This window comes from Pleurodeles waltl, chromosome 3_1 (assembly GCF_031143425.1).
Source record: "Pleurodeles waltl isolate 20211129_DDA chromosome 3_1, aPleWal1.hap1.20221129, whole genome shotgun sequence".
NCBI classification, from domain to species: domain Eukaryota; kingdom Metazoa; phylum Chordata; class Amphibia; order Caudata; family Salamandridae; genus Pleurodeles; species Pleurodeles waltl.
Genome location: NC_090440.1, coordinates 282,684,728 through 282,709,076, shown reverse-complemented (window position 1 = coordinate 282,709,076; position 24,349 = coordinate 282,684,728). Strand labels below are relative to the sequence as shown.

At 42.6% G+C, this 24,349-nt stretch overlaps 1 protein-coding gene across 2 annotated transcripts in view; it reads left to right on the top strand.

The window, feature by feature from the left end:
• Window positions 1-24,349, top strand: part of MYZAP (myocardial zonula adherens protein) — a 584,270-nt gene that overhangs the window by 177,271 nt on the left and 382,650 nt on the right. For both annotated transcript variants that reach the window (XM_069222400.1, XM_069222399.1), the window contains exons 5-6: window positions 21,061-21,153; window positions 24,060-24,173. In XM_069222400.1, coding sequence (XP_069078501.1) covers window positions 21,061-21,153; window positions 24,060-24,173 — 207 coding nt within the window. The remainder of the gene's footprint in view (window positions 1-21,060; window positions 21,154-24,059; window positions 24,174-24,349) is intronic.

Genomic DNA, 24,349 nt, shown 5'->3' with positions numbered 1-24,349 from the left:
AACGGGAACTAAGTTGTTAAAAATATAAGCAACACTCTGTAAAACTACATTATCCAGAATGCTTCAGTAGTGAACACAAACATAGGACTATATAAATTGAAAGGGAAAAGGGACAATGGTTACCTATGATTAAGACCTTTGTCGGTCAAAACGTGTCGGGTGGTGGAGGTGCACACTTTTTCAAAATAAACAAGCTAGTAATTAGAGTTCCTGGAGTGTAATGGTCAAATTTTGTTGAATAATGTATTTATGTAAGTGCACCTTTTTACATCTAACCAGTAATTAAAAAACAACAAATAATTGTCACAAAAGTATAAAATATGTTGCACATTTTACTCATTAGCTGAATGCCTTATTTTCGCAAATCAAAACAACTCTGACTCAACACTTAATATTCAAAATATTCACTTACCATGTGAGGCTAGTGGGCAAAGCATTCTAATCAAGGGGACTTCTTTATACACCAAATAGCCCCAGCCACATCCTGAAAACTGTGCACCTCATATATTACTCTAGCAGCACTTTCTTAGCGACAGAATCGTACATTAAAAAGCCAGCATAATGAGGTTGAACATGTACTCTTTGGTTGAACTAAGATGTGATGAAACAGTGACTGAAGGGAGCTTACCATAACAAGCTAATGACCGGTATTTGCCTAAAGCCGACTTTCTGTAATTTGGAAACAATAGGCATTACAGACAGCTGCACTATTAAACCAGACCAGAAAAGGGCTGGGATATGGTTGGTTTCAGACAATGTCTCCACTTGACTTAGCTTGTGTAGTCTTTTGCTGGAGGACTTTTATTTACTATGTTCCCTATATCTGCCACGAGAACAGAAGAGTTGGAGAGTAGTTTTAATAATTGCTCCTTATTTCAGTGACTAAGTCTAGTTCAGCACAATCCTCATAAAAGATTCTATTTTGGTCATGTCATTATATAACAGTAACACCCGAAATTCACGCAGGCTGTGTTTTCAAAGTGCAGCACCTTTCAATTTATATATGTACTGTTTCATGTAGTAGAGGGTTAACCAAAACTAGTTTCAGAGCCCTGCATAATCAGGGTAGAGCCTTATAATGACTTAAAGTACACACAAACTAACGAGGACATTGTTGACCTGCAGTAAGCATGGCTTGGTAGCTTACATTATATAAATGCAGCATAGATGTACAGTAGTCTAAAGAAGGCTCAATTGCAGGGTTATAGGATATACAACAAGAACTAAAACAAAATGCATTAGTATAGTATGAAGCAGCAACATCATAAACCAAAGTCAGTCACAATTGTCAATTACCCTGAAGGTGTCGCAGGGTTGAAAGGTCTATGCTTACCTACCTGTGATTGGCTGTGTGGGCTTCCCATATGCACATGAGGTCGAATCTTGAACGAACTTCTGATTTCCCCCAACCTTGTGTACAGTAATCAGCATGGTCAGTGAGGGTAGCCACAACCACCATGCTGGAGGCGACCTGCTTCCCCTGAGACCAGGCGGGCAATGTGTGCAGAGGGCAGGCACCATTCTCACCTCCATCTTAAAATCTACTGGCAATGCATTTCTGTGGCGTAGTAAGTGGCCTCCTCAGAACTGAGGAAGTTGTGGTGTGATGGAAGAAATGTTTTTTCATTATTGAGTGCATCTTTGGGCTCATATAAAGTTACATTCGTACAATAACAAAAATTGTATTTGGGGAAAGAAAAGCGCAGCATAGGGCAGCAAATCTTAAACATGAGGGTTGGATAGTGATGTTATGACCACTAACCTTTTAAAATCAGTCCATTAAGCTTATACTCACGTGGTTAGGGGAAGTTCGCTTTCGTTGGACCCCTTCTATGCCCCTCATATTCTAACTAGTAAACTCAGTCTTGCCCTAGCCCTAAACTGGTGAGATTATGGTGATATGAATTAATAATACATGAAAAATGTAGAAGTTGCAGGGTACTTGCATGAGTTGCACCCCTGAGCAAAGATCTCAATGAGAAACATCTGCACTAAGCTGCTGGCAGTCTGCTCACTGTGAGAACTAGTGGGAGATGTGGTCAAGAGCAGACACCGTTGTTATCCCCATTGCAGTGGGTTTGGAGCTGATTCATACCAACTCTGGGATTGCTGGGAGTTGATTCTGCTGTTTTAGCGACAATGCAGGTCTGAGGGTTAAGGTGGTATGTCAGAGCAAGTTGCATCAGAAGACTCCTGGATCTTTTATGCCCATTGTCCTATTCATTCGAGTCCATTTCTCCACACACTCATTAGATGTTTCCATTTGCTCTGTAGACAAAAGGTGCTGGGAAGGACCAGAAGTGTAGAATCACTGAATCCTAAATGGAGGTACAGATAAGTAGATGTCTTGGTTTCAGCAAATAATAGGTTGTTCCCTTTGTATTGTCTGTTATTCGTTAAGTCCATTCTTAGAAAGCTGACAAGGACGGTGGGATTGAAGGCAGTTTGCTTTAGCGTAACTTGTTAATTATACAGACACTTTTTACTTCTAAGCACTAATTTGAGCGCTATTTTTAGTTCATTCTAGGTTCTTTTCAGAGTACTACCACTGGGGTGGCCAATGTACTCCTTCAAGCACCAAATATTGTCCTTGTCAGGGGAGGGGAAAGGATGACAAAGTGTAATTTGCCTTAAGCCCCAAAAATCCCTTTTCCAGCTCTCAGTCTTCTGAACAATATGTTGAAAGCTCTTAAAATGTCACAATAAGATAAGTACATTATATTTGAGCTCTTGCAATCATCTATGCAATACGGTTGTAATTCTGAAGTATGGATCCTGAGGGGGTGGATCTTAAGAGTAGGCTATTGATGATATTCCCAACATGAGTTAAATCCTAGCAGATTTTAAAAATCCGGACTTGTTATTGTAGAGAGCAGAGCATGGCTACAAGTAGGCTTTGGACATTTTTCAGTGCTTTGTTAAGTCCAGATTCTTTAGAATTTTTTGTCACACACCTAAATTGTGCACATTCTTTACCTTGAGTCAGAAGGGGGATGGCATGCAAAATGTGTTTGCTAGCGCTTTTCTCAAAGACTGCAAAAGCTAACCAGTCACATTAAAAGCTCCTACTGTGCTGACAGTTTCATACAAATTCTAGCATTTATGTAAACATATTGTCATGTTTCATAATGCCTTGATTTTAAAAAGCTGAAACTATGTCCTTGTAATGGGTTTGAAGTAGACTTTTGAAGTATTTGCAACATTCCCAAGAAAATACCGAAATACAACAGTTGCACATTTCCAGGAGTACTTGTTATATGTACAAATGCGGGTTTTACAAAAATCCACATTAGGAAATCAAGCAGAAATGCACGTGTGCATTTAACAGTTTTATTTTCCACATGCAAAATGTTTCTCCCTGTAGAGTAACTCATCCCCTGCACCCCCGTGATAATGAGAGTGGGCGTTTTTCTCTATCACTTTACCCACCGAGAGCACAGCTACTACAAATTTGTGGGAGCACCATATATGTGTTTCCAGGATGGGAAGGCACGCACGTTTTTGAGAATATTCAACTACAGGAGTTTATGCAACCACTGGTATGCACCCTTTCCTGCCACAACACATACATTATAACTCTGAAAAATCCGTCGTAGTGGCAGAGTTTCTATCATCGTAAATGAACTTCTTAATTGCGAACTCTGCGGCCCAGGTGATGAATCTGTAAACTCGTTTTTGTGCAACCATCTTGCATTTAGGTGCACAAGAACATTTATGATTCAGGAACATTATATTAATGAATATAAACCGTAAAGCTCGTACCCATTAATGCCAACTTAAGGATACATAAAAGTAGATTTATTCAATAAGCAACGGCTCCAGCCGTTCTCGAGAGCCAGAAAGGCAAAAAACAACAATGTCCATTTCTTGTCACATTATACTCTGTTAGTCTCAAACAGGTTTTCTGTTTTCCTGCAGAGACCTTTGCATTTTTCCTCAATTTCACTTTTCACCACAGCAAATAGTTGAAAAAATCTACTTTTAAGGCGTGACCCTTTCTTGTTGTTTCTGTTGTTGAGAAGCCACTCTGTTCTGTCAAAATCTAGATCTCTGCATTCCGGACACATGGGAGTAGATACTCCGCAAGAACGTAACATGCTTTCCTTATAGGGCTGCAGAGATTGTTGTTTCTTGTGGGTTTTAGGTGAATGTTATGTGGCGCTAATGGTCTGGCAGGGTTAAACACGATCTACCCCAGTGAAAGCCTTAGCAGATCTTAACAATGCTTTGCTCGCAAGACTGCAACAGAAGTGCAGTAGGAAAGACGCGCATAATTATGCAATCTGTAAATAATATTAAGGATCTTTGGTGACCCCACCGTTAAAGTTTATACATGAATTCATGTTGATCAGGAGTGTGCAGAATTGTAAAGAGAATCATCTTACACATTTCAAACTATCATGAGCTTTTTAAGCATGGCCAAGAGAGCACTGCTGCCACCTGCCCGCAGCCCCCCTCCCTGGGCCACACCCCAAGTCATGCTAGAGGCACTGCAGCACGAAAACCCTGGGAAACCTGTGGTTCAGTTGCCTCCCCTCCCCAGCTGATGCACCTGGCGTACCCACATAACGCCCTCACTTTCCCCATGTTGCACACCTGTCTGCGTAGGACGGGCGTCTGCTGGCAGACACAGATTTCCTGAAACAGTATATCCCTCCCACAGGATGTCTATCATTGGGCCAGACAGCTGTAACTCTAGTGAAGTTGGGTTTACTTAGCATTTGCTGTTTCAAAGTTTCCGACTTTGCATGCAAACACTTCCTCTTTACCAAGTCCGATCATTAGGATTGTATTTAAAAAATATATATGTTCAGCATACATGACGTGCTACTCCATTGTGAAGGCCAAATATCATGTTATGGTCTAAATACCTTGAAAACTCAGTGCTTCTTACCAGGTTATAACCACTTTTGAAGAGCGAAACAACTGAACTTATATTCACCACCATAATTAAATAAAATACACCACTCATATGTTCAATGACAGCACTGATAATATCACTGAGGACATCTGAAGTTCGTCGTTTATGACAACACTGTGCATGGCAGGGGTGTGTGGTATGGTTACTTGAGGGCTCGAGGTATAGTTACTTCAGTTAACTATATCTGGTGAATTTCAGTGTTATATTTTAGTTTAAAATGTTATGTGGCAACTGACATTGTCACCTAACTATAACCTCACTTTAACCTTTGTTTTTTCCTATGTGTGTGTCTATTCACTGAAAAAACAATGGTTAGGGATGTTATACTTAGGAAATAGAATTTGAAAAAACATAGAAATTCACTTTAAAAAACAAAGGTTACATGGACGTTATAGTTAGGCTCACATTTCAAATGTACAAAACCATAGAAATTCACTTGTTAGTTATCTCAAGTGACTTCAACGCCGCCTCCAATCATGTTTTTTTTAGTCAAACATTTTACTGCAAATATTACACTGATATTATCAATGATGTTATCAAAGATGTCATGAGTGCTGTAATTTGTGAGGTTTGCTACAGGGCTTGGCCTGCGGCCAACCCTGTGCCACGCATGGCCTTTGACTGTGCACGGCTGGGGTTGGCTGAAGGCCCTGCTGCTGACCCCCTGTAAAACCCAACCTCACGCCATGCTAAGCCTTTGACCATGTGTGGTGGGGATTGGTTGCAGAGCCTGATCACAAGCCCGGCCCGACAGCCAACCCCCTATAACCACTCAAACCCAGCACCACACACACGGCCTTCAGCAGTGCATGTTGGAGGTTGACCACAGTAGTACAGATACATGGAAAGCCAGATTCATTGGATGCCAGTTTCATTCATGCAATAAGATGAACATAGAGAATGTCAAGAATATGATGTTAAATTTTTACTATTTTGTGAAATAAAGTAATTCAGTTTTATGAATCTGTTTATAGATCAACCCAGGTTATGATTCGTTTTTTTCTGTTTAAGTGCAGAACAGTATCTACAACAAATCACCAAACCTCGTACATGTGTTCACACATCATAGATAACCACACACCACCAATATATGTACACACATCCAACAATATGCGCAGATCCCTGATAAGAAAAGCACACAGGCATGCTGTATGGCAGCACCTACTAACATAGCACCATGCACCCACTATGAAGTTACTACACACCCACTATTATTTATCCATACAACCATAATTTTCGAGTAATATACATTGTTTGTCTGACAAATTTGTGAACCATAATACAAGAAAAAACACTCCTAAATATAAGCAATCCACTCTAAACAGACCCTATTAAATACTTTCTCATGTACAAATGGCAATAAGAGTTAAGGTTAACTATAGTGGCTGAGATGTAATGACCTATATATGGACTCAGGGCTTGTGTGTAGGCTTTAGCTTTACATTGCACCCAGTCCTCTTTTCTTCATTGCCCTGTTAACACAGCCTTCAACAATGCAAAGGCACTCGGTGTACAGCTTCTACCAATACTCTGCAACCAATTTCCCACTGAGCTGTATCACCTCACTCTCCTCCCAGTCCCTCTGCCTCCAAAACCCACATAATTCTGACCTTTGACCAAGCCTAGCAGTGGTGGGGGAACAGTGACACCTGGTACATAACCAATCGCCCCCCCCCCACTGTAAGTTCGGCATAACTTTGAGCCTACAGACTACTGACTTTGACCTTCAACTATGTCAAGCAGACTCTGGGCACAACCTTTGGTCAGGTCTTACACCCAGTTTCCCAATCTCCTTGCCCTCAGTGAACAATGGCACTACCTTTAACGTGGTCTTTGGCCCACATGCTCATAAAGAAGTGGATGATCTTTGAACATTCTATGATACCAAATTCCCCTGATCCCAAAGCATGCAGTGATTGGCCTGCATCTATTTTTAGGTTGGGCATAGCAGCGTGCAAGCGCTGCTTGTCCGATGTGTTCGTATGGATCTGGGCTTTTAACAACGTCCACCTCATGCCCATCACTACCACTGGTTCATGGCATGGGCTTGCCTTTCAAAAATCCTTTGACATTGGTAAATGGTTTACGTTTGTCCCTCCTTCGGGAGGTTTTGTTACTGCCTTGGCCATCGCCCCTGTTACATGGATAATTACACTTTTGCTGACAAGTTTGACTGCGAGTGAACTTCTTTTTCCTTTTGTGTGTCTCTTCACGCTGATGCTCATGGCGGCTGTGGCGCTGTGAATCGACTCACTTATGTGAAACTGTTTTACTTTTAATTTTCAGTTTATGTGACAAGAAAAGTCCGGTTTGGAGTTTACCACACTAATAGCTCTAACTAGCAAGACCCATTGCATTGCAAATGCTTGTTTATTTGTGAAAGGTGGAGGTACTTTTGTGGTTTGCCAAAATAGATTAAAATGGTTCCTTGCCCCCTAATTATCCCATACAGGTAAGATAGAAGAACTGTTAAGAATCCTTTAAATTCTTAGTTCTGATAAAGTGCATTCTTTGCTGACCAGATGTCAACTTTTTTTCCCAAAAATTTGCATGCCGACTTGCAAATTGATTTGCCTACCTTGTGAGTTGTGCCCCATTTTGAGGAGGGCTCACTCTACTCCTTTCAGGCTTGCTCCCCCACTTCTACCCTATTCTTCAGGTTTTGTTGCCACGTGCTGCCCCGTGGCCTTGTAATTTGATTTTCAGTACACTGTGTGTTTGGGAAACAGGTCAGCACATCAGGTTCATATTACGAATATTCTTAATTTATTGGTCTTGTGGACCAATAGCAATGTCTCCTGAAGCAAATAGCCAGAAATCTATATTTTTTCTACTATTCATTCAGTATGTTTAAGGAGTAGCTAAGTGGATTTACAAGTCAAAAGACTCTGTTTGAGTTACTTGGCTGACAATCTACATAAACATTTGAAAAACACATTTTCTTTTTCATTTGATTTGATGTGGATTAATGCAACACTCCAATGTTGTTAGCCATAAAAAGCTTTTCATATGAACAAACCATATCAATTGTAACTAGAGTCATCATGCAGTGAATCCTAGTTCGTTTTAATGGGATAACAGGAGTTAGCTTAGCCTCTGGCTTGCAGACTCGTGCCCCGTCACCTAGTGACATTTAACCTACTTAGCTTGCTCTGTCTTAGCCCATTTAAATATTTATTTCTTCTAAGATGGCTGCCTTGTTTATAGATAGGCCACTTATTATGGGTAACATTATCAGTGTCACCGCGCCAAGGAGTCAAGATCAAGCACCAGAGACAAACAAACAGTAGGTGTTCACACTTAGGGATTTTCCCTCTCTATACTTTCAAGGGATTGTTTATATTAATTGCCGTCCCAAGCATGTCTGTTATCTATTGTTTAGGAACACACCTACGTCAGGGGTCCTTGTAGATCTGTATAAATACATCACACTTTAGACAGATAATCAGAGGGATTCCGACCAGAGGGCATCGCCACCATCGCTGATACCGATGCTACAGTCATCTTGACGCTGACCCAGTCTTCATGTCCCTGAGGAGTCTGAGATAGAGACCTCATTCCAAGGTAACGAGGGTTGGAGGCTCCTCTCATGGACATGGCCTTGGCAGATTAGGGTTAACAAACTCAGCTCTCCTTTAGGTAGGAAGTTAGGCCTTTCACATTAGGGTATTAGGGCATATTACATCTCGTATATCTTTTCTACGTATTGCAAGATGGTGGGGGTCTTTGTAATAATGACTCTCGTCTTCACAATTCTGTTTCTTGCATTATTCATTAGCCTAATCATTGCAGCCCATGCAACTTATCGCAAATTGCAGTTATGTTAAATAAAAACTATTGAAACTCTACTGCATCTTTGTCATTGCCTGTGTTTGTATGAGACATGATATATCTGTGAGAAAGGGGTAATCTCCGTTTAACCACGACACTCCCTGAGATGTCTTATTCTCGAGTCCATGCGTAATGGCTGCCATATATCACCGTTTACTATTGTGTTTCTGGTGAGGTGCTGCTAGTGAGCCGGTAAGGTTGGGACAACAGCTGCGACTTGTTGTAGGAAAGGTGTAGTCGCCTACAAACAAAAGTACTGTCATCCTTAAACCAGCAGTCTTGCTCAGAGTAAGAGTCCAAACTACGACATAGCGCCACCAACGATGGTGTATAGGCACTAATTTACAGATACCCCAACTATCACTGTCTCACAGACAACAGGTACCCTAAGTACCATTGTACGGAGACGTCCTTGGTCTTTGGGAGAATCCTCCTCAGCTGAAAAGGTAACATCTGATTAAGCTGTAGGTTGTTCGAGCTCAAACTCATAAAAGGACTTTACTACCCGTTTTTGGTGTTCCGTTTTTTCTAAACAAATATGGCTGATGCCATTGACATTCCTGAAAATGCTGGAAAAGCACCAAACAGAAACATTTTACTGTTGGGTCACCTTTCCTGAGGTTGACCAAAGGTCGCACATATTCCACACTTATGAAGTTGCAAACGTACCTTTACGGTACCAAGCATACCAGTATCATGAAATATCGCTCACATACCAGGAGCATCAGAACTGGTTCGAAGGCGCCCTACCACATGTACTACAAAGAGTGAGGTTAGGTCCCTTAGGTAATGATGGACCTACATGGCCTATGTTTGCCACATACACATCTCACCCAGGCGTACAGAATATGCCAGTAGCAGATCTACGAGTTTTATATAATGAATTAGTGGCGTTATGTAGACGATTAGTCCAGTTCGTAATGCTAACATTGAACACAACACCAGCTTGTCCAGAACCGCCAGTAGCTGGTGGTTATCAATTGGCTACTGGGATTAATCCAGAAACAGTGCATACTATTATGGGTAAAGTGCCCAAGGAACGGGAAAAAATACCGCTCTGGATTGCCCAGAAAACAAATCAGCTGGAAGCTGTGTTTCCACATACGGGACCACAGGAAAAACATAGGTTGGTCACTATGTGCTTGCCTTTTGGGATGGTTCCCTCAGTGGATGACTGTGCCACATGGGGTACAGTCTTCGTTGCCATATATACTACCACACATGGTACCCCGACACTTGCCAATTTACCGGAAGTGTTAAAACAAATACAAAATGAGCATGGGGCTGCACCAGCCCTGGATTTGGGGATGAAATTAATGCGTAATTTTGATGCCGTATCCTCAATAATACTCAGTAATATTAAGGGGGAAGCGGTAGCACTGGCAAGTCGCCAGCGTCTCCGGGAAAGTCCAGACCAGGAACAAGAGAGACAGCTACCGAAAATAATTTCCGATACCTATACTAGTATAGGACGAGATAGTTTGGGAGCCAAACCTAAAAAATTGGAGTTACAAGGTACCGCCCACAAGGAGGGTACAAAGCAGGCACAAGAGGGCTCTAAGAAGCGCTGGGACAAGCAAAAGGATTTCAAAGAAAGAAGAAATAAGAGAGCCGATTCTCCACACCTGAGAACTCCGAAAGGAGATATAATCTCAGAAATAGGGAGAACATTAAAACTTCAGACAGATATACTGATTCACGTCCCTCTTGTTCCTTTCAGGACGCACCGGATAGACGTAGTGAGAGAGGGGGCTGTCAAGATTGATGTCCGGAATACGTGAAAGAGAAGAAAGACTCAACAGTCTACCATTAAAAAAGAAGAAAAGACTCCTCAGCAAAAGCCACAGTTTAAAAAGAAGAAGGTGGCAGCACTGACAGTTAAAAATGCCAGTAAAATCGAGAACACTGTTGAGGAACAAGACGTGGGCAGTGACTCTGTTAGACAGCGCAGCAGAAGTCACAATATGTCGCCAGAGTCTGAAAGATCACCTGGATGCGACAGCAACTAGCGATTACGTTGCGGTTGAAACAGCGGATGGCCGCGTTCTCCCCGATAGGCTTTATGATTTAAAAATTCAGATAGAGGGAGACGTGGAGCGCACTATTAGTGTGATATTTTGGGATGAACTTACTAGTGATATCCTATTGGCCGAAAGAGACTGGCCACCTAAACACTGTCCCCGCATGGGGAAGATGTCATTTTGCCTTCTTTCTCCGATCTTCTTCCGGAAGCAGCAAAAGAAGCCTATGCTGCTGAATGGGCTTTAGCGCAGGCACCTGCGCTATATCGCAATCATGTAGGTTGGGACAAGGAGTCTCCTTGTCATATTATTCCTGTTAGGTCTACACCCCAACCGCAGCTACAATACCCTGTCAAACATGAAGCAAAAGCTCCGGTAAAGGAGATCCTCACCCAACTAGAGTACCAGGGAGTAATTGAGCCCTGTACATCTGCAATGAATAATCCGTTATTCCCCATTGCAAAGCCAGACCATTCATATAGAATAGTCGTTGATTATAGACACTTAAATAGTCATACACAGACTTATGCTATACAAAATTCACACAGCACGGCACTGATAAACAACATAGTGCGTAAAAAACATAAAACAACATTCGACATATCTAATGGTTCTTCTGCCAGAATTTAGCACATGAAAGTCGGGACCTGAGTGCATTCTCATTTGGCTCAAAAAAGTTTTTGTTGTTTACCTCAAGGCTATAAAAATAGCCCAGGACTATTTTCAGCCCGTGTAACATCAATATTACATGTTATTGATTCCAAGGCATTGTCCTATGTGGATGACCTATATCTCACAGACGACGTCCTCGACATTCATCTTGCGAGGGTTGATCGGATCATTATGGGATTTGCAGACCTCGGTTACAAATTCAATTTTAAGAAAAGCAAGATAGCCTTTCTTAGCGTATTATTCCTGGGATATGAGCTATCAAACGAGGGGAAGAGCCTAGCCCCGCACTTTCTAGAGAAGTGTGCTCAACTACAGCCTCCAAACACACTTAAGAAATTGCAGTCATTACTGGGTTTCTTCAATTTTGGCAGAACATACATTCCAGATTATGCACAACGCATCAAGCCACTTTATGACTTAGTTCAGCCCAATTTTTCTAGCAGACACTGGACAATTGAACACACGCACATCCTTAGGGACATGCAACAGGACATGCTAGAAGCTAGACACTTACACACACGTGACAATAAAACAAATTTGGTCATCAGAATAATTGCTGGTGCCATTGGATTCACTTATGTCACCTTTAATGAGGATGACACGGTACCCATAGCATATAAATCACATTTATACTCAAATGCTGAACAGCGTTTTGCACCTACAGAAAAGATTCTGACGGCAGTTCAGATGGCCGTCATAAAAGAGAGGCCACTTGCCCAGGGGAAACGTATTGGAGGCTGTCACCAAAGCAAGTGTTCCTAACGCTAAAGCATTACATCTGCGTTGGAATCGAGGGGCAACGTCTCAGACCGCCACTGATGTCGATTATATATTCGATCCAAAACTTCAGACACAGAAATTCCTCCAGTATGAACCGGAGTTCCCCGCTCCTCTAAATATCTTGCCACTAGACAGCTACTATACTGTCATATACACTGATGGTTCAGTGCAACCGGCTGTAGGTACTAAACATCAATACTCACCAGCTTGCGCAGCCGTGAGCGGAGTGATGGAAGATGGAGTTTTCCACTTCACAATACCTATACGCAGACCTTAGGGGACTGCACAGCCCAGTTGGCTGAGCTTAAAGCTCTTATTCTAGCGCTCGAACATACTGAGACAGGATGCCAGACTTTGATAGTCTGTGACTCATATTACTGCGTCCAGTCATACAATGAATATCTGAATCATTGGAAACTGAACGGGTTTAGAGATTCTAAAGGGAACACCATTAAACACAATACATTGTAGGGCAGGGTGGCTGCTCTTAAGGATAAGCTACCGTGTGTCCATGTAGTCCATACATTGGGACACCAACGTATAGGAGTACACGTTACTGGTAATACACTGGCTGATGAAGCGGCCAAAATAGCAGTAGCTACGGCTTCTGTGGCTGCAGTGACTCGTTCACAAACGAGAATGGATAATGAAATATTGATTGCTGTTAAAGCTTCGGCTGCAGGCAAGCCCCTTCCGAAAGGATACCCTACAAACTATACTTACCATATCAGTGCACAGAATGTTGCTTACAAAACGATTCCTGGGGTTGGAGATCGAGTGATCCCCAATGAAGACCAGAGATTAGATCTAATTAAAGCAGCGCATGAGGGTGTCGCTTCTGCACATGCTGGTATACAGGCCACGATAACACTCCTACAGCAACGCTTCTGGTGGCCTGGTCTATGCAGACGGACAAAGCAGTATGTCCTTTGCTGTGACATTTGCCAGCAGATCAAGGGCTCTAATATCAAACGCCCACCGCAGACATCCCTCTTCGTGTCCAACAAGCCACTACAGTGTGTGTACCTAGACCATTGTGGTCCCTTACAGCCTGATGGTGCATACAAATACATTTTAGTAGCTGTAAATTCCTGTTCTACCTGTGGGTATGGCCACAGCGGTCGGCTGACGCCCGGACTGTTATAAAAGATTTGCTGATCTTTATCGGTATATATGCGGTTGCAGCATTCCATTCGGACCAGGGCCCTGCATTTGCCTCTAAGGCATTCAGGGACATCATGGGGACGATTGGTGTTGAACTCCATTACTCCTCACATACCATCCCGAGGGAAATTTGGTCGTGGAGAGACGGAATTGTGATCTAAAGCAGTCCTTAGCAGCTCAAGTATTAGGTTCAGGCCGCAGTTGGTTACACCACATATATGGGGTCCAGAGATCACTGAATAATATGCCAAGACGGTCCTTGGGGGGACGCTCTCTATATGAGGTTCGCTTTGGGATACCTATGTATGTCCCAGATCTTCATGCTCCTGGTATGGTGGCAGCAGAAACACCATTTGACATAAAAGAACGTCTCACTGTTTTACAGGAGCTTCAACAATTTTGTGATGATAAATCATCTACAAGTGCTGCCGCCCTAGGAATAAGGGATTTGGCGAAAACTTCAACTGGCTGGATTCCTAAAGTTGGGGATCTGGTTCGTGAGAAGATTGCTGTGAAGGAGTTCGGTCGTACCAGTCTTGGGAATACAAGGCACCAGGACTTTCATCTTACCACCACTGTCTGGTTCTAAGACGAACAGATTAATCTCCATTGATGACATCAAACTACACCATGTGGCCCATCCTTCACAGTAGACCAGGAGGTCCCTTGGGTGGTTCCCGATCCCCTCTCACTACCCAACAGGACATCCATCTACATAGTAGGATGAACATCACTACTACAGACTATGTAACAATGTCAACTGCTGTTCCAGACACCTCCTCGACCATGGGGAGGGTGGAAAATGAACTCTTGTTGGTTCCAGTCATGTCTTCGGTGACCACCCCGCTTCAAGATTTAGCTGTATTTTACACAAACACATCACCGGCTGATGACATTGTCTACCAAGAGCCTCCACGTGAAGTGGACCAGAGTACACAGGCTCCTGTGTTTGCAGAGACTACCTCTGGCTATTTCATTGACATTGATGATTTTTCTTCAGATTCATCCACTACTGTGATTGGCAATATCTCAAAAAGTAGTAAGCTGTATCAATGGCTTAAAAAGAACTATTTGATATACCCATGGAACTACTTGTGGTTCTGTTTTACATTTTTTGCATTATTTTTATGGATTGGTTTTGTGACTGTTTTCTTTTTGCTTATAAATGGTCACTATATTCCTGATCGCTCCTCTGTGGAGCCTGTTGATGAAGTTTTAACACCACATCATTCTTCACATAAGGTCCGAAGAGATTTGTCCCCTGTAAATATTACAGTAATACCGATTACTGATGGGATTGTGTGGGACAAAGTTCCATTCGATATATATACGGGCCTACAGAAATTATTCAAATACCAAACGTGTTCAAAATTTCAATGACTGATGTAATTACACCTGATGTTGTCTCTGATGATTGGGATGTCCAAACAGTTGATTCCATGCTAACTGAAATTAAGGACTATTCTGCTTTTGAAAGTGATGATGTATATGATTATACAATGAATTATGGGTAAATGTTCTGCTATAACAATTGGGGACATCACTACCTACACCGTGCCACTAGATACAGGCCAGTATTGAACTACACACAGTGGGAACACTGTTCTACACCACTGGTGGGGAGTCCAAAGTATTATAGTGATAAATGTACATACTTTTCTGGGCATGATACATGAAAAGAAGAATCGTATTATTTTAAAATACCTCCGGCACAAATTAGGAAAATTTTGCTAACTGATACAAAACTGATTTATTCAGATCCCTTTGTTTCCCGGCTCGCAATTGAGGGTTACGAATACTGGAAGAGCACTATTGACTTGAAAAGTGTATGGGGAACACAAGATTGGCAAATACAGGGTAGGGAGGCTTTATTTCGAGCATGCCTGATTCCTGTGCAAATGATTTTCTTAAATGACACTATTCAGCAGACATCCTGTCTGGGGTTAGCGAAAATTAAGGATCTGAACACGCCCAGTATCCCTACTCCGGCAAGGTTTAAGGATTGGCAACACTTCCTTAATATCACAGCGGAAAGGCTAGATGCAATGGTTAAGGCTGGTACCTATAATTCTTCACTTTCCAGTCCCGGCGGGTGGTTACTATGGCCCACTGACACTAATGAGTGTCAAGCGCGTTTTTTGAACTCTTCATGGTTTTTTTCAATTAACAGGCCAGACCCTTGCTTTATATTGGGTCAACATACAGGTATAGTTACAACATACAGTGTGGGTAAGCTGTGCCAGCAATGGGTACAAACAAACACATTAGCCGCAGTTAAGAAACCCCTGAACACTCTTTCGGAAAATATAGACTTGCAGGATTTTCTGCTGGGTCCTAGGAAACAGCGCTTGAAAAGGTTTTTATATGCTATGTACAATGAAATTTGGAAACTTTCCCAGATTGAGGCTGCTGCGCGTTTAAGGCAATTGGATAAAGAAAATTTAGAAAAGAAATTAGCTGTTGTCGAAAATAGCATGAATACACTGTCCAACAGAATTTATTCACTTTCAAATATAGTGTAGTCTGCTATTGATATCACTCAGACAGATTTGTCCCGGTTATAGCATGGGCAAACACAGCTACATTCCATCATGCAGCTAGGTTGGACATTACAGACACTGAAAAGTGGGCGCATTCCATGGAAGTATATTAATGGGAGTGAATTCTTCAAGCGACATTGGCTAAAAGTGAGGCTAGTTTCACCCTGCTTCTAGTAGAGAAGTTAGATAAGTTGCCCTTCATGGTAGCAGAGAGTCCTTCAACTATCTGGCTCTTACATGGCATCATTCATTTACCAATTTCAACCTTTCGTTTCTCGAGCTGCCTGAAACATCTTGCAGTGGGAAGATATGAGCAACTAGGAGATAGCTTTATTAAGGAAGAGTGGGAGTTGCCCTTTGACTATAGATGTCTGAATGGTGAAAAGGAGGTCTTTCTTAGCAGAAGCAAATGTGAGACTGCTGTTCGTCATTCTGTGATATGCAAGCAGGTGTCTCTTCCCGGTCTTTGCAATGCGGGGGTCGTGAATTTGGCCTGTTTTCTGAAGCGTACTCCTGTCCCCTTGATTTGCCCGGTATTTCATGTACTTTCCAATGAAAGTTATGTGGTACTGAACGATCAAAGTTGTTGCGGCATGCGACCAGGCATTGCCTATGCATTCTCGGTCTCGAAGGTCGTTACGTGTTGTGGACATGTTTTGTTTCCCCCCACACGAGAGACAAAAGTATCTGACATGTGGCCCCACATAGATACTATTAATGTGAACTATGACAAGCTGAGTGAGCTAAACGCGCTATTGTTTCAAAAACAGGTCGCCTTGACATCCACAAAGGAGACGTATGCTCTCCAGATTGCTAGATCCTCAGCCGAGATACAATCGCTTTTAAATAACAACTTCCCCAAACACTTTGGAGAACTGGTATCCAGAATATTCAATGCTTTGAGCACCACTGGGATTGCTCATTTCTTTAAGGCTGTCTGCTCTTGTTTCGTGTTCATCTTCCAGTCTGTCTTCGGAGTCATCCCATCAGCCATCCATTCTCTCTTTTCAAGTGTGTTTGGTGGCTTTCCGATTATTTTGGCTTTGATTGGCAGACTACTACTGCTATTTCTTCTGATTCGCAGTGGTTGTTTCTTTCCGGCAACGCAGAGCAATGGAGCCGCTCCCACCAACTCCACTGTACCGTGAGCGCATGGTTCGTATCTTCAGTGCACCTTTGCTGGTGGAACTGGAGCATGACTGGTCGTTGTCATTTCGGCCCCTTCTCTGTTCTCTGATGCGTACAACCAGTCTTCCGCTTCATATGGTGTCTCTTTGAACATCTGCCTATGGTCTGTCTTGCTGTTGCACCGACATCTCCTGTGGACCACGAACTGCTGATGTCCCCGATGAGGGTTCATACACGGTCATGCCCCTTGAGACTGAGGTTGCTCCGCAAGGCCACCTATGAGCGTTCCATTTTGAGATATATCATGGATGAGGACACTGCAACGGATAACGATACACCAGGAAATACGGCTCACTACTGCTCTGTGGATCCGTTTGTCCGCCCAGCACTCGACTTAACATCAGATGATGTTGACTCATTTTTGAGGTCCTTGGTTGGGGACTTCGATGACATTCTTCAAGATCATGCGTACAGCAAATAATTTGATGAATTGACTTGCCATTCCCGATTCCAAATTATGCATTTAGATTGACTTTGCTTTTGCACGCTGTGCTTGTCGTTGTTGATATTAACATCTCTGTATGTGTTTTAGCAGATTTGTTTTAATATGTTTTTAACACATTCTAAAGATTTTTTTAGCTTGTTTTTTTGCTTTTAGCTCAGAACAAGTTTTAGCATTTGGGTTCCTGTACCTTCGTCATACCTGTTACGGCAATGGGGAGCGTGTAGTGAATCCTAGTTCGTTTTAATGGGATAACAGGAGTTAGCTTAGCCTCTGGCTTGCAGACTCGTGCCCCCGTCACCTAGTGACTTTTAACCTACTTAGCTTGCTCTGCCTTAGCCCACTTAATTATGTATTTCTTCTAAGATGGCTGCCTTGTTTATAGATAGGCCACTTGTTATGGGTAACATTATCAGTGTCACCGCGACAAGGCGCCAAGATCAAGCACCAAAGACAAGCAAACAGTAGGTGTTCACACTTAGGGATTTTCCCTCTCTATACTTTCGAGGGATTGTTTATATTAATTGCCGTCCCAAGCATGTCTGTTATCTATTGTTTAGGAACACACCTACGTCAGGGGTCCTTGTAGATCTGTATAAATACATCACACTTTAGACAGATAATCAGAGAAATTCCGACCAGAGGGCATCGCCACCATCGCTGATACCGATGCTACAGTCGTCTTGACGCTGACCCAGTCTTCGTGTCCCTGAGGAGTCTGAGATAGAGACCTCATTCCAAGGTAACGAGGGTTGGGGGCTCCTCTCATGGACATGGCCTTGGCAGATTAGGGTTAACAAACCCAGCTCTCCTTTAGGTAGGAGGTTAGGCCTTTCACATTAGGGTATTAGGGCATATTACATCTCGTATACCTTTTCTACGTATTGCAAGATGGTGGGGGTCTTTGTAATAATGACTCTCGTCTTCACAATTCTGTTTCTTGCATTATTCATTATCCTAATCATTGCAGCCCATGCAACTTATCGCAAATTGCAGATATGTTAAATAAAAACTATTCAAACTCTACTGCATCTTTGTCATTGCCTGTGTTTGTATGAGACATGATATATCTGAGAGAAAAGGGTAATCTCTGTTTAACCACGACACTCCCTGAGATGTCTTATTCTCGAGTCCATGCGTAACGGCTGCCATAAATCACCTTTTACTATTGTGTTTCTGGTGAGGTGCTGCTAGTGAGCCGGTAAGGTTGGGACAACAGTTGCGACTTGTTGTAGGAAAGGCGTAGTCGCCTACAAACAAAAGTACTGTCATCCTTAAACCAGCAGTCTTGCTCAGAGTATGAGTCCAAACTACGACAATCAATTCTGTAATATATATTCACATATTTATAATGCTAAATTATTGCACATCATTGACAATGCCATCTTGAAAATAGAGGAGGATGACCCCCCCTTCTGATATTGCTGCACCTCTCAGCTGCCCTGGACACAGTCAACCAGTCTACCTTCATATGTACTTTGGAGTCTTGAATGGGATTCTTCATCGGTGTCCTTCACTGGTTCACCTCCTAGCTTTACAACCAACACCATTTGTTCACCTTTCCCAGGTCTCCTGTCATCTTCATCCTTTACATGGAACCACCTGGTGCTGTATAACAGTACCAAGATTCACCAGTATGCCTCTGATTATACTGCAATACCAGATCCATATCCAAACATGCACTCGAATGTCCTGTCCTCCGTTAATCCAGACATTTTTTTTTTTTTGGAAACGAGGCTCCATCTTCAGGCCTTACCCAGCATTCCTATTTCTTTTCCTTTCCTGACATATAAAGTGATCAGTCTGGATAGAGAGCAAAAGACAGGAGAGGGAGTAGTGATTGCCTTTTCTGATACCATGATTGTTTTTCTCATTGACACTTTTCTTGATGATTGGGTTGACTTGTGCATTCAAGCTTGAGACTCCTACCAGAAATTTTTGGAGATGGACCTTGGTTTATCATCCAAGAGGCCCCAAGAGAGACTTAAGTGACAAGTTAGTTGAGCACCTTGCAACACATGCATTGGCAGCGTAAAGGTTTATGTTACTGGGTGACTGTATGCCAACTCCTCTCTGACTTGGAAATGTTAGGGCTGCAACAGAGGGTTGTTGTACCCACTTATATGCAGGGCATACCCTGGATCTCCTTTTCACTGACTCTCAGTACTCGAGAATCAACAGCTCAATGCCCCTAGTCTGGACTGTCCATTATGCTTTTAGTTTTCATATATCCCGGCCTGCCGCTATCGGCAGGCATATAAAGGGTGGTAGAAGTGTGATTAGACCATGGAGACAAATTAATCCTCAGAATTCCCATGCTGCATTCTGTCCCCCAAACATACACAAATTTGATTATGTTAATGATATGGTATCTAGCTATCATAATTCCCTTATCAAAGCATTCAATGCAGTGGCTCCTGTTGAAGGTGCTAATAACAGACCTTTTAAATCTCATGTCCTCTGGGTACTCAGATGATAGTGCAGAACGAAAGCTTCCCCTGATAGAAGGGCCAACAAAGACGCACTTCTTACTTATAGGATAATTAGGGAAGCTCATAGGTCTTGCATCAGAAAGATTGATCAGGCAGGCAATTCTCCTCCTCATTTGGCGTCTGCCCAGCTAAATCACTTCAAGGCCATTTACCAAGATAAGTTGAGGAAAGTAACATCTGGCTCTCCATTTAACCCCTGACCCACCTACATAGTCTCCTCCTTAACTTCCTCACTCATTCCCTGTATCACAGATCTACTTAATCTATACTTAGACACTGCTAAGATGCCAAAATCAGCTCGGGTCCTATCCATTTGAAAGAAATCTGATGAAGATCAATCTGACATTGCAAATTATAGGGCTGTCTCTTTTCTGCCTTTTCATGGGAAACTCTTGGAAGGTCTGGTCAGTAAGCAATTCTCCAAATATTTGGCATAGTGGACACCTCACAATCAGGGTTCAGGGTCTCTCAAATCACAGAGACTGCTCACAGAAGTAATGGATTACACCCGATTACTGTTGGATGAAGGCACCCCAGCTATGCCGGTCTTACTTGATCTGTCAGCGGCCTTCAGTATGTATTCACATTCCACTCTATTTAGAGACTGTATGAAATAGGCCTTGACAGGAAGATCTTAGATTGGCTTAAATACTTTTTAGCCGACAGAACCCAAGTGGTCGCACTACATCCCTTTAAGTCTAGATCCATGACCATAGAAAAAAGGCTTTATCGGGGATCTTCCCTGAGCCGTAATTAATTAACCGTCCACAACCAAGCTTCCTATCATATTACTTGTTGACATTATGAATATTTACAGTATTCAGCTGCCTTGTGGCATGGTTCACGTTATAGAAATACTATAGTCATACATACATACATATATTACGAAAGAAAGTATGGCTGTTTTATTTGATCCTCAAAAATGACAATTGTTTAGCTAGCTTAAAAATGACTTTATATATATAAAATTGTATGTCAACAGAGCTATTGTCTGTGTGCTTGTATGTAGGTGAGAGTCACCCTGGAAAGCATTCGAGAGAGAATGTTTGGAGAGTATGATGAAATGAAGGAGAAAATCAAAGAGCTCAGCAAGGAGATACAGGTAAGAGGCTGCGCACAAATATGCATGCACGTGGAATCGGGTCATTGTGTAACTGATGTAAACGTAGCCATGTTCTTTGAAAATGTAACCTTTTCTAGATAATTTTAGCACATTACCTTCCTAATGCACAAGAACGAGAAATGTAGCCTTAAATGTCATGGACAGCGCTAATGTCTGCACAGTATGATGCTTTCGTCTTTTGTGTTCGGTGCACAGATGTGCAAAAAGTGCTAATGACCAGTGCTTATAAAATCCACTTCCGGTGGCTAGTGAGGCACGTTGGGCTTGGAAGACTATTCCTGGAGGACAAATTCTCATGCAATACAGAGTTGTTATGAGATTTGAACATTCCGTTTTAAAAATGCAGCATGTGTACCTTCATGTAATAAATGCTTTTGTGTTGAGAACTCATTAAATGTATCCATCTTGATCTGTTTGAAAGCATAATTGAAACCTGATCGGTAGAAGCTACAGAATTAGCCCAGTAGAAAATATTGCATTAGGAACTCGTGACCTATTACGTTTCAGCCAAGCGTTTTATTGATTTATTATGTCAGTGTTAGAAATGGGGTCTTTGGTTGACAGTCAGGTTACTCCCTGTTCAAGCAAGGACCCTCACTCTAGTCAGGGTAAAAGAGAATCACCCTCGGTTAACCCCTCGGCTACCCTGTTGGTAGCTTGGCAGAGCAGTAGGCTTAACTTCAGAGCGCTAGGTGTAACATATTTGTACCAACACACACAGTAACTTGATAAAAACACTACAAAATGACACAACACCAGTTTAGAAAAATAGAAAATATTTATCTAAACAAAACAAGACCAAAACGACAAAAATACACAAGCCAAGTTATCAATTAAAAATCAAAAAGAGTATTTATGTAGTTGAAACACACGTGAAAATGTACCGTGGGTGCGTCAAAAATAACCCAGCACGGGCGAGTGTGCGTCAAAAAGGGCTTGCGATGCGTCGAGTTCACTCACGAGCGAGACCTTGAATTGTTTGTCCTTTCGTCAGGTCCGGTGCGTTGTTTCTTCTCTATACAGGAGAGCGATGCGTCGATCCAGTCAACACTCTCGGGTCTGGGCAGGCCTTGCGTTGTTTTTGCACGCCTAGCGGTGTTTGCGTCGGAAATCCAGCCGCATGATCCGAAAACCACGCAGCGCAGGTTGCGATCCCCCAGTCTCCGTCAGTGATGCTGTGTGTCGTTTCTCCAGCTCTATGCCTCGATTCTTCGGTTGCGTTTCCAGCGAGCGTTGATTTTCAGCCGCGGAGCCAGCGACGCGTCGTTTCTTCAGCCGCAGATTGGAGTCGCATCAATCTTCTCCCCGCACGGCGCTGTGTGCATGGATTTCCTCCTCTTAGGCTGCCAGCTTCTCCTTTCAGGGTCCCAGGAACTGGATGGGCACCACAGGGCAGAGCAGGAGTCTCTCTAGAGACTCCAGGTGCTGGCAGAGAGAGGTCTTTGCTGTCCCTGAGACTTCAAACAACAGCAGACAAGCTCTAAATCAAGCTCTTGGAGAGTTCTTCTCAAGATGGAAGGCACACAAAGTCCAGTCTTTGCCCTCTTACTCTAGCAGAAGCAGCAACTGTAGGATAGCTCCACAAAGCACAGTCACAGGCAGGGCAGCTCTTCTTCCTCAGCTCTTCAGCTCTTCTCCAGGCAGAGGTTCCTCTTATTTCCAGAAGTGTTCTAAAGTCTGTGGTTTTGGGTGCCCTTCTTATACCCAATTTCTCCTTTGAAGTAGGCTTACTTCAAAGTAAAGTCTCTTTTGAATGTAAAATCCTGCCTTGGCCAGGCCAAGACACTCACCAGGGGGTTGGAGACTGCATTGTGTGAGGACAGGCATAGCCCTTTCAGGTGTGAGTGACCACTCCTCCCCCCTAGCACAGATGGCTCATCAGGATATCAAAGCTACACCCCAGCTCCCTTTGTGCCACTGTCTAGTGTGAAGTGCAACTAGCCCAACTGTCAAACTGACCCAGACAGGGAATCCACAAACAGTGTCACAGAAATGGTATAAGCAAGATAATGCTCACTTTTCTTAAAGTGGCATTTTCAAACACACAATCTTAAAATCAACTTTACTAAAAGATATATTTTTAAATTGTGAGCTCAGAGACCCCAAACTCCACATGTCCATCCGCTCCTAAAGGGAATCTACACTTTAATCATATTTAAAGGTAGCCCCCATGTTAACCTATTAGAGGGACAGGCCTTGCAACAGTGAAAAACGAATTTTGCAATACTTCACTGTCAGGACATATAAAACACATTACACATTACATGTCCTGCCTTAACCATACACTGCACCCTGCCCTTGGGGCTACCTAGGGCCTACCCTAGGGGTGTCTGACATGTAAGAAAAAGGAAGGTTTAGGCTTGGCAAATGCATACGCATGCCAAGTCGAATTTACACTTAAAACTGCACACACAGACACTGCAGTGGCAGGCCTGACACATGAGAACAGAGCTACTTATGTGGGTGGCACAAGTGCTGCAGGCCCACTAGTAGCATTTGATTTACAGGCCCTGGCACCTCTAGTGCACTTTACTAGGGACTTACTAGTAAATCAGATATGCCAATCATGGATAAACCAATAAACCATACAATTCACACAGAGACCATATGCACTTTAGCAGTGGTTAGCAGTGGTAAAGCGCTCAGAGTTCAAAAGCCAACAGCAACAGGAGGCAGGAGGCAAAAAGATTGGGGATGACCCTGCATAAGCAAAAAAGTCCAACAGTCCGTTTTTAATGTTGGGATTTTTTTGGCACAAATCTTATTTGCTGAGACAAAATGCCAGAACAATCTTCTGTCAGAGTGAAACAGTCATAGCTAAAATTGAAAGTATGAGGAATGTTTGGGCAACATACCAATTTTTTTTTTTACCTTTGTTTGTCCAGATATCCACCGCACAGAAGGATACCCTGGAAAGCCATGCGCATGCGCAGTCTGCAGCACTTGACAGCTTTGAAGAAATGAATAGTTCTTTGACGGGAGCCGCAATTGATTTACAGGTGGGTCGGACTTCATGTCAGCAAATTTGAATTTACAACCCCGTTTGTGAAACTAAAGTTATGTAATGTTAGTAATTATGTGTGACAGATAGGTAGGCATATATGTATGAGCACATCTAGCCATTTTCCAGTTTTGTAATATAAAAGTGCATAAGCATGGTGTATACAGCTGAGGC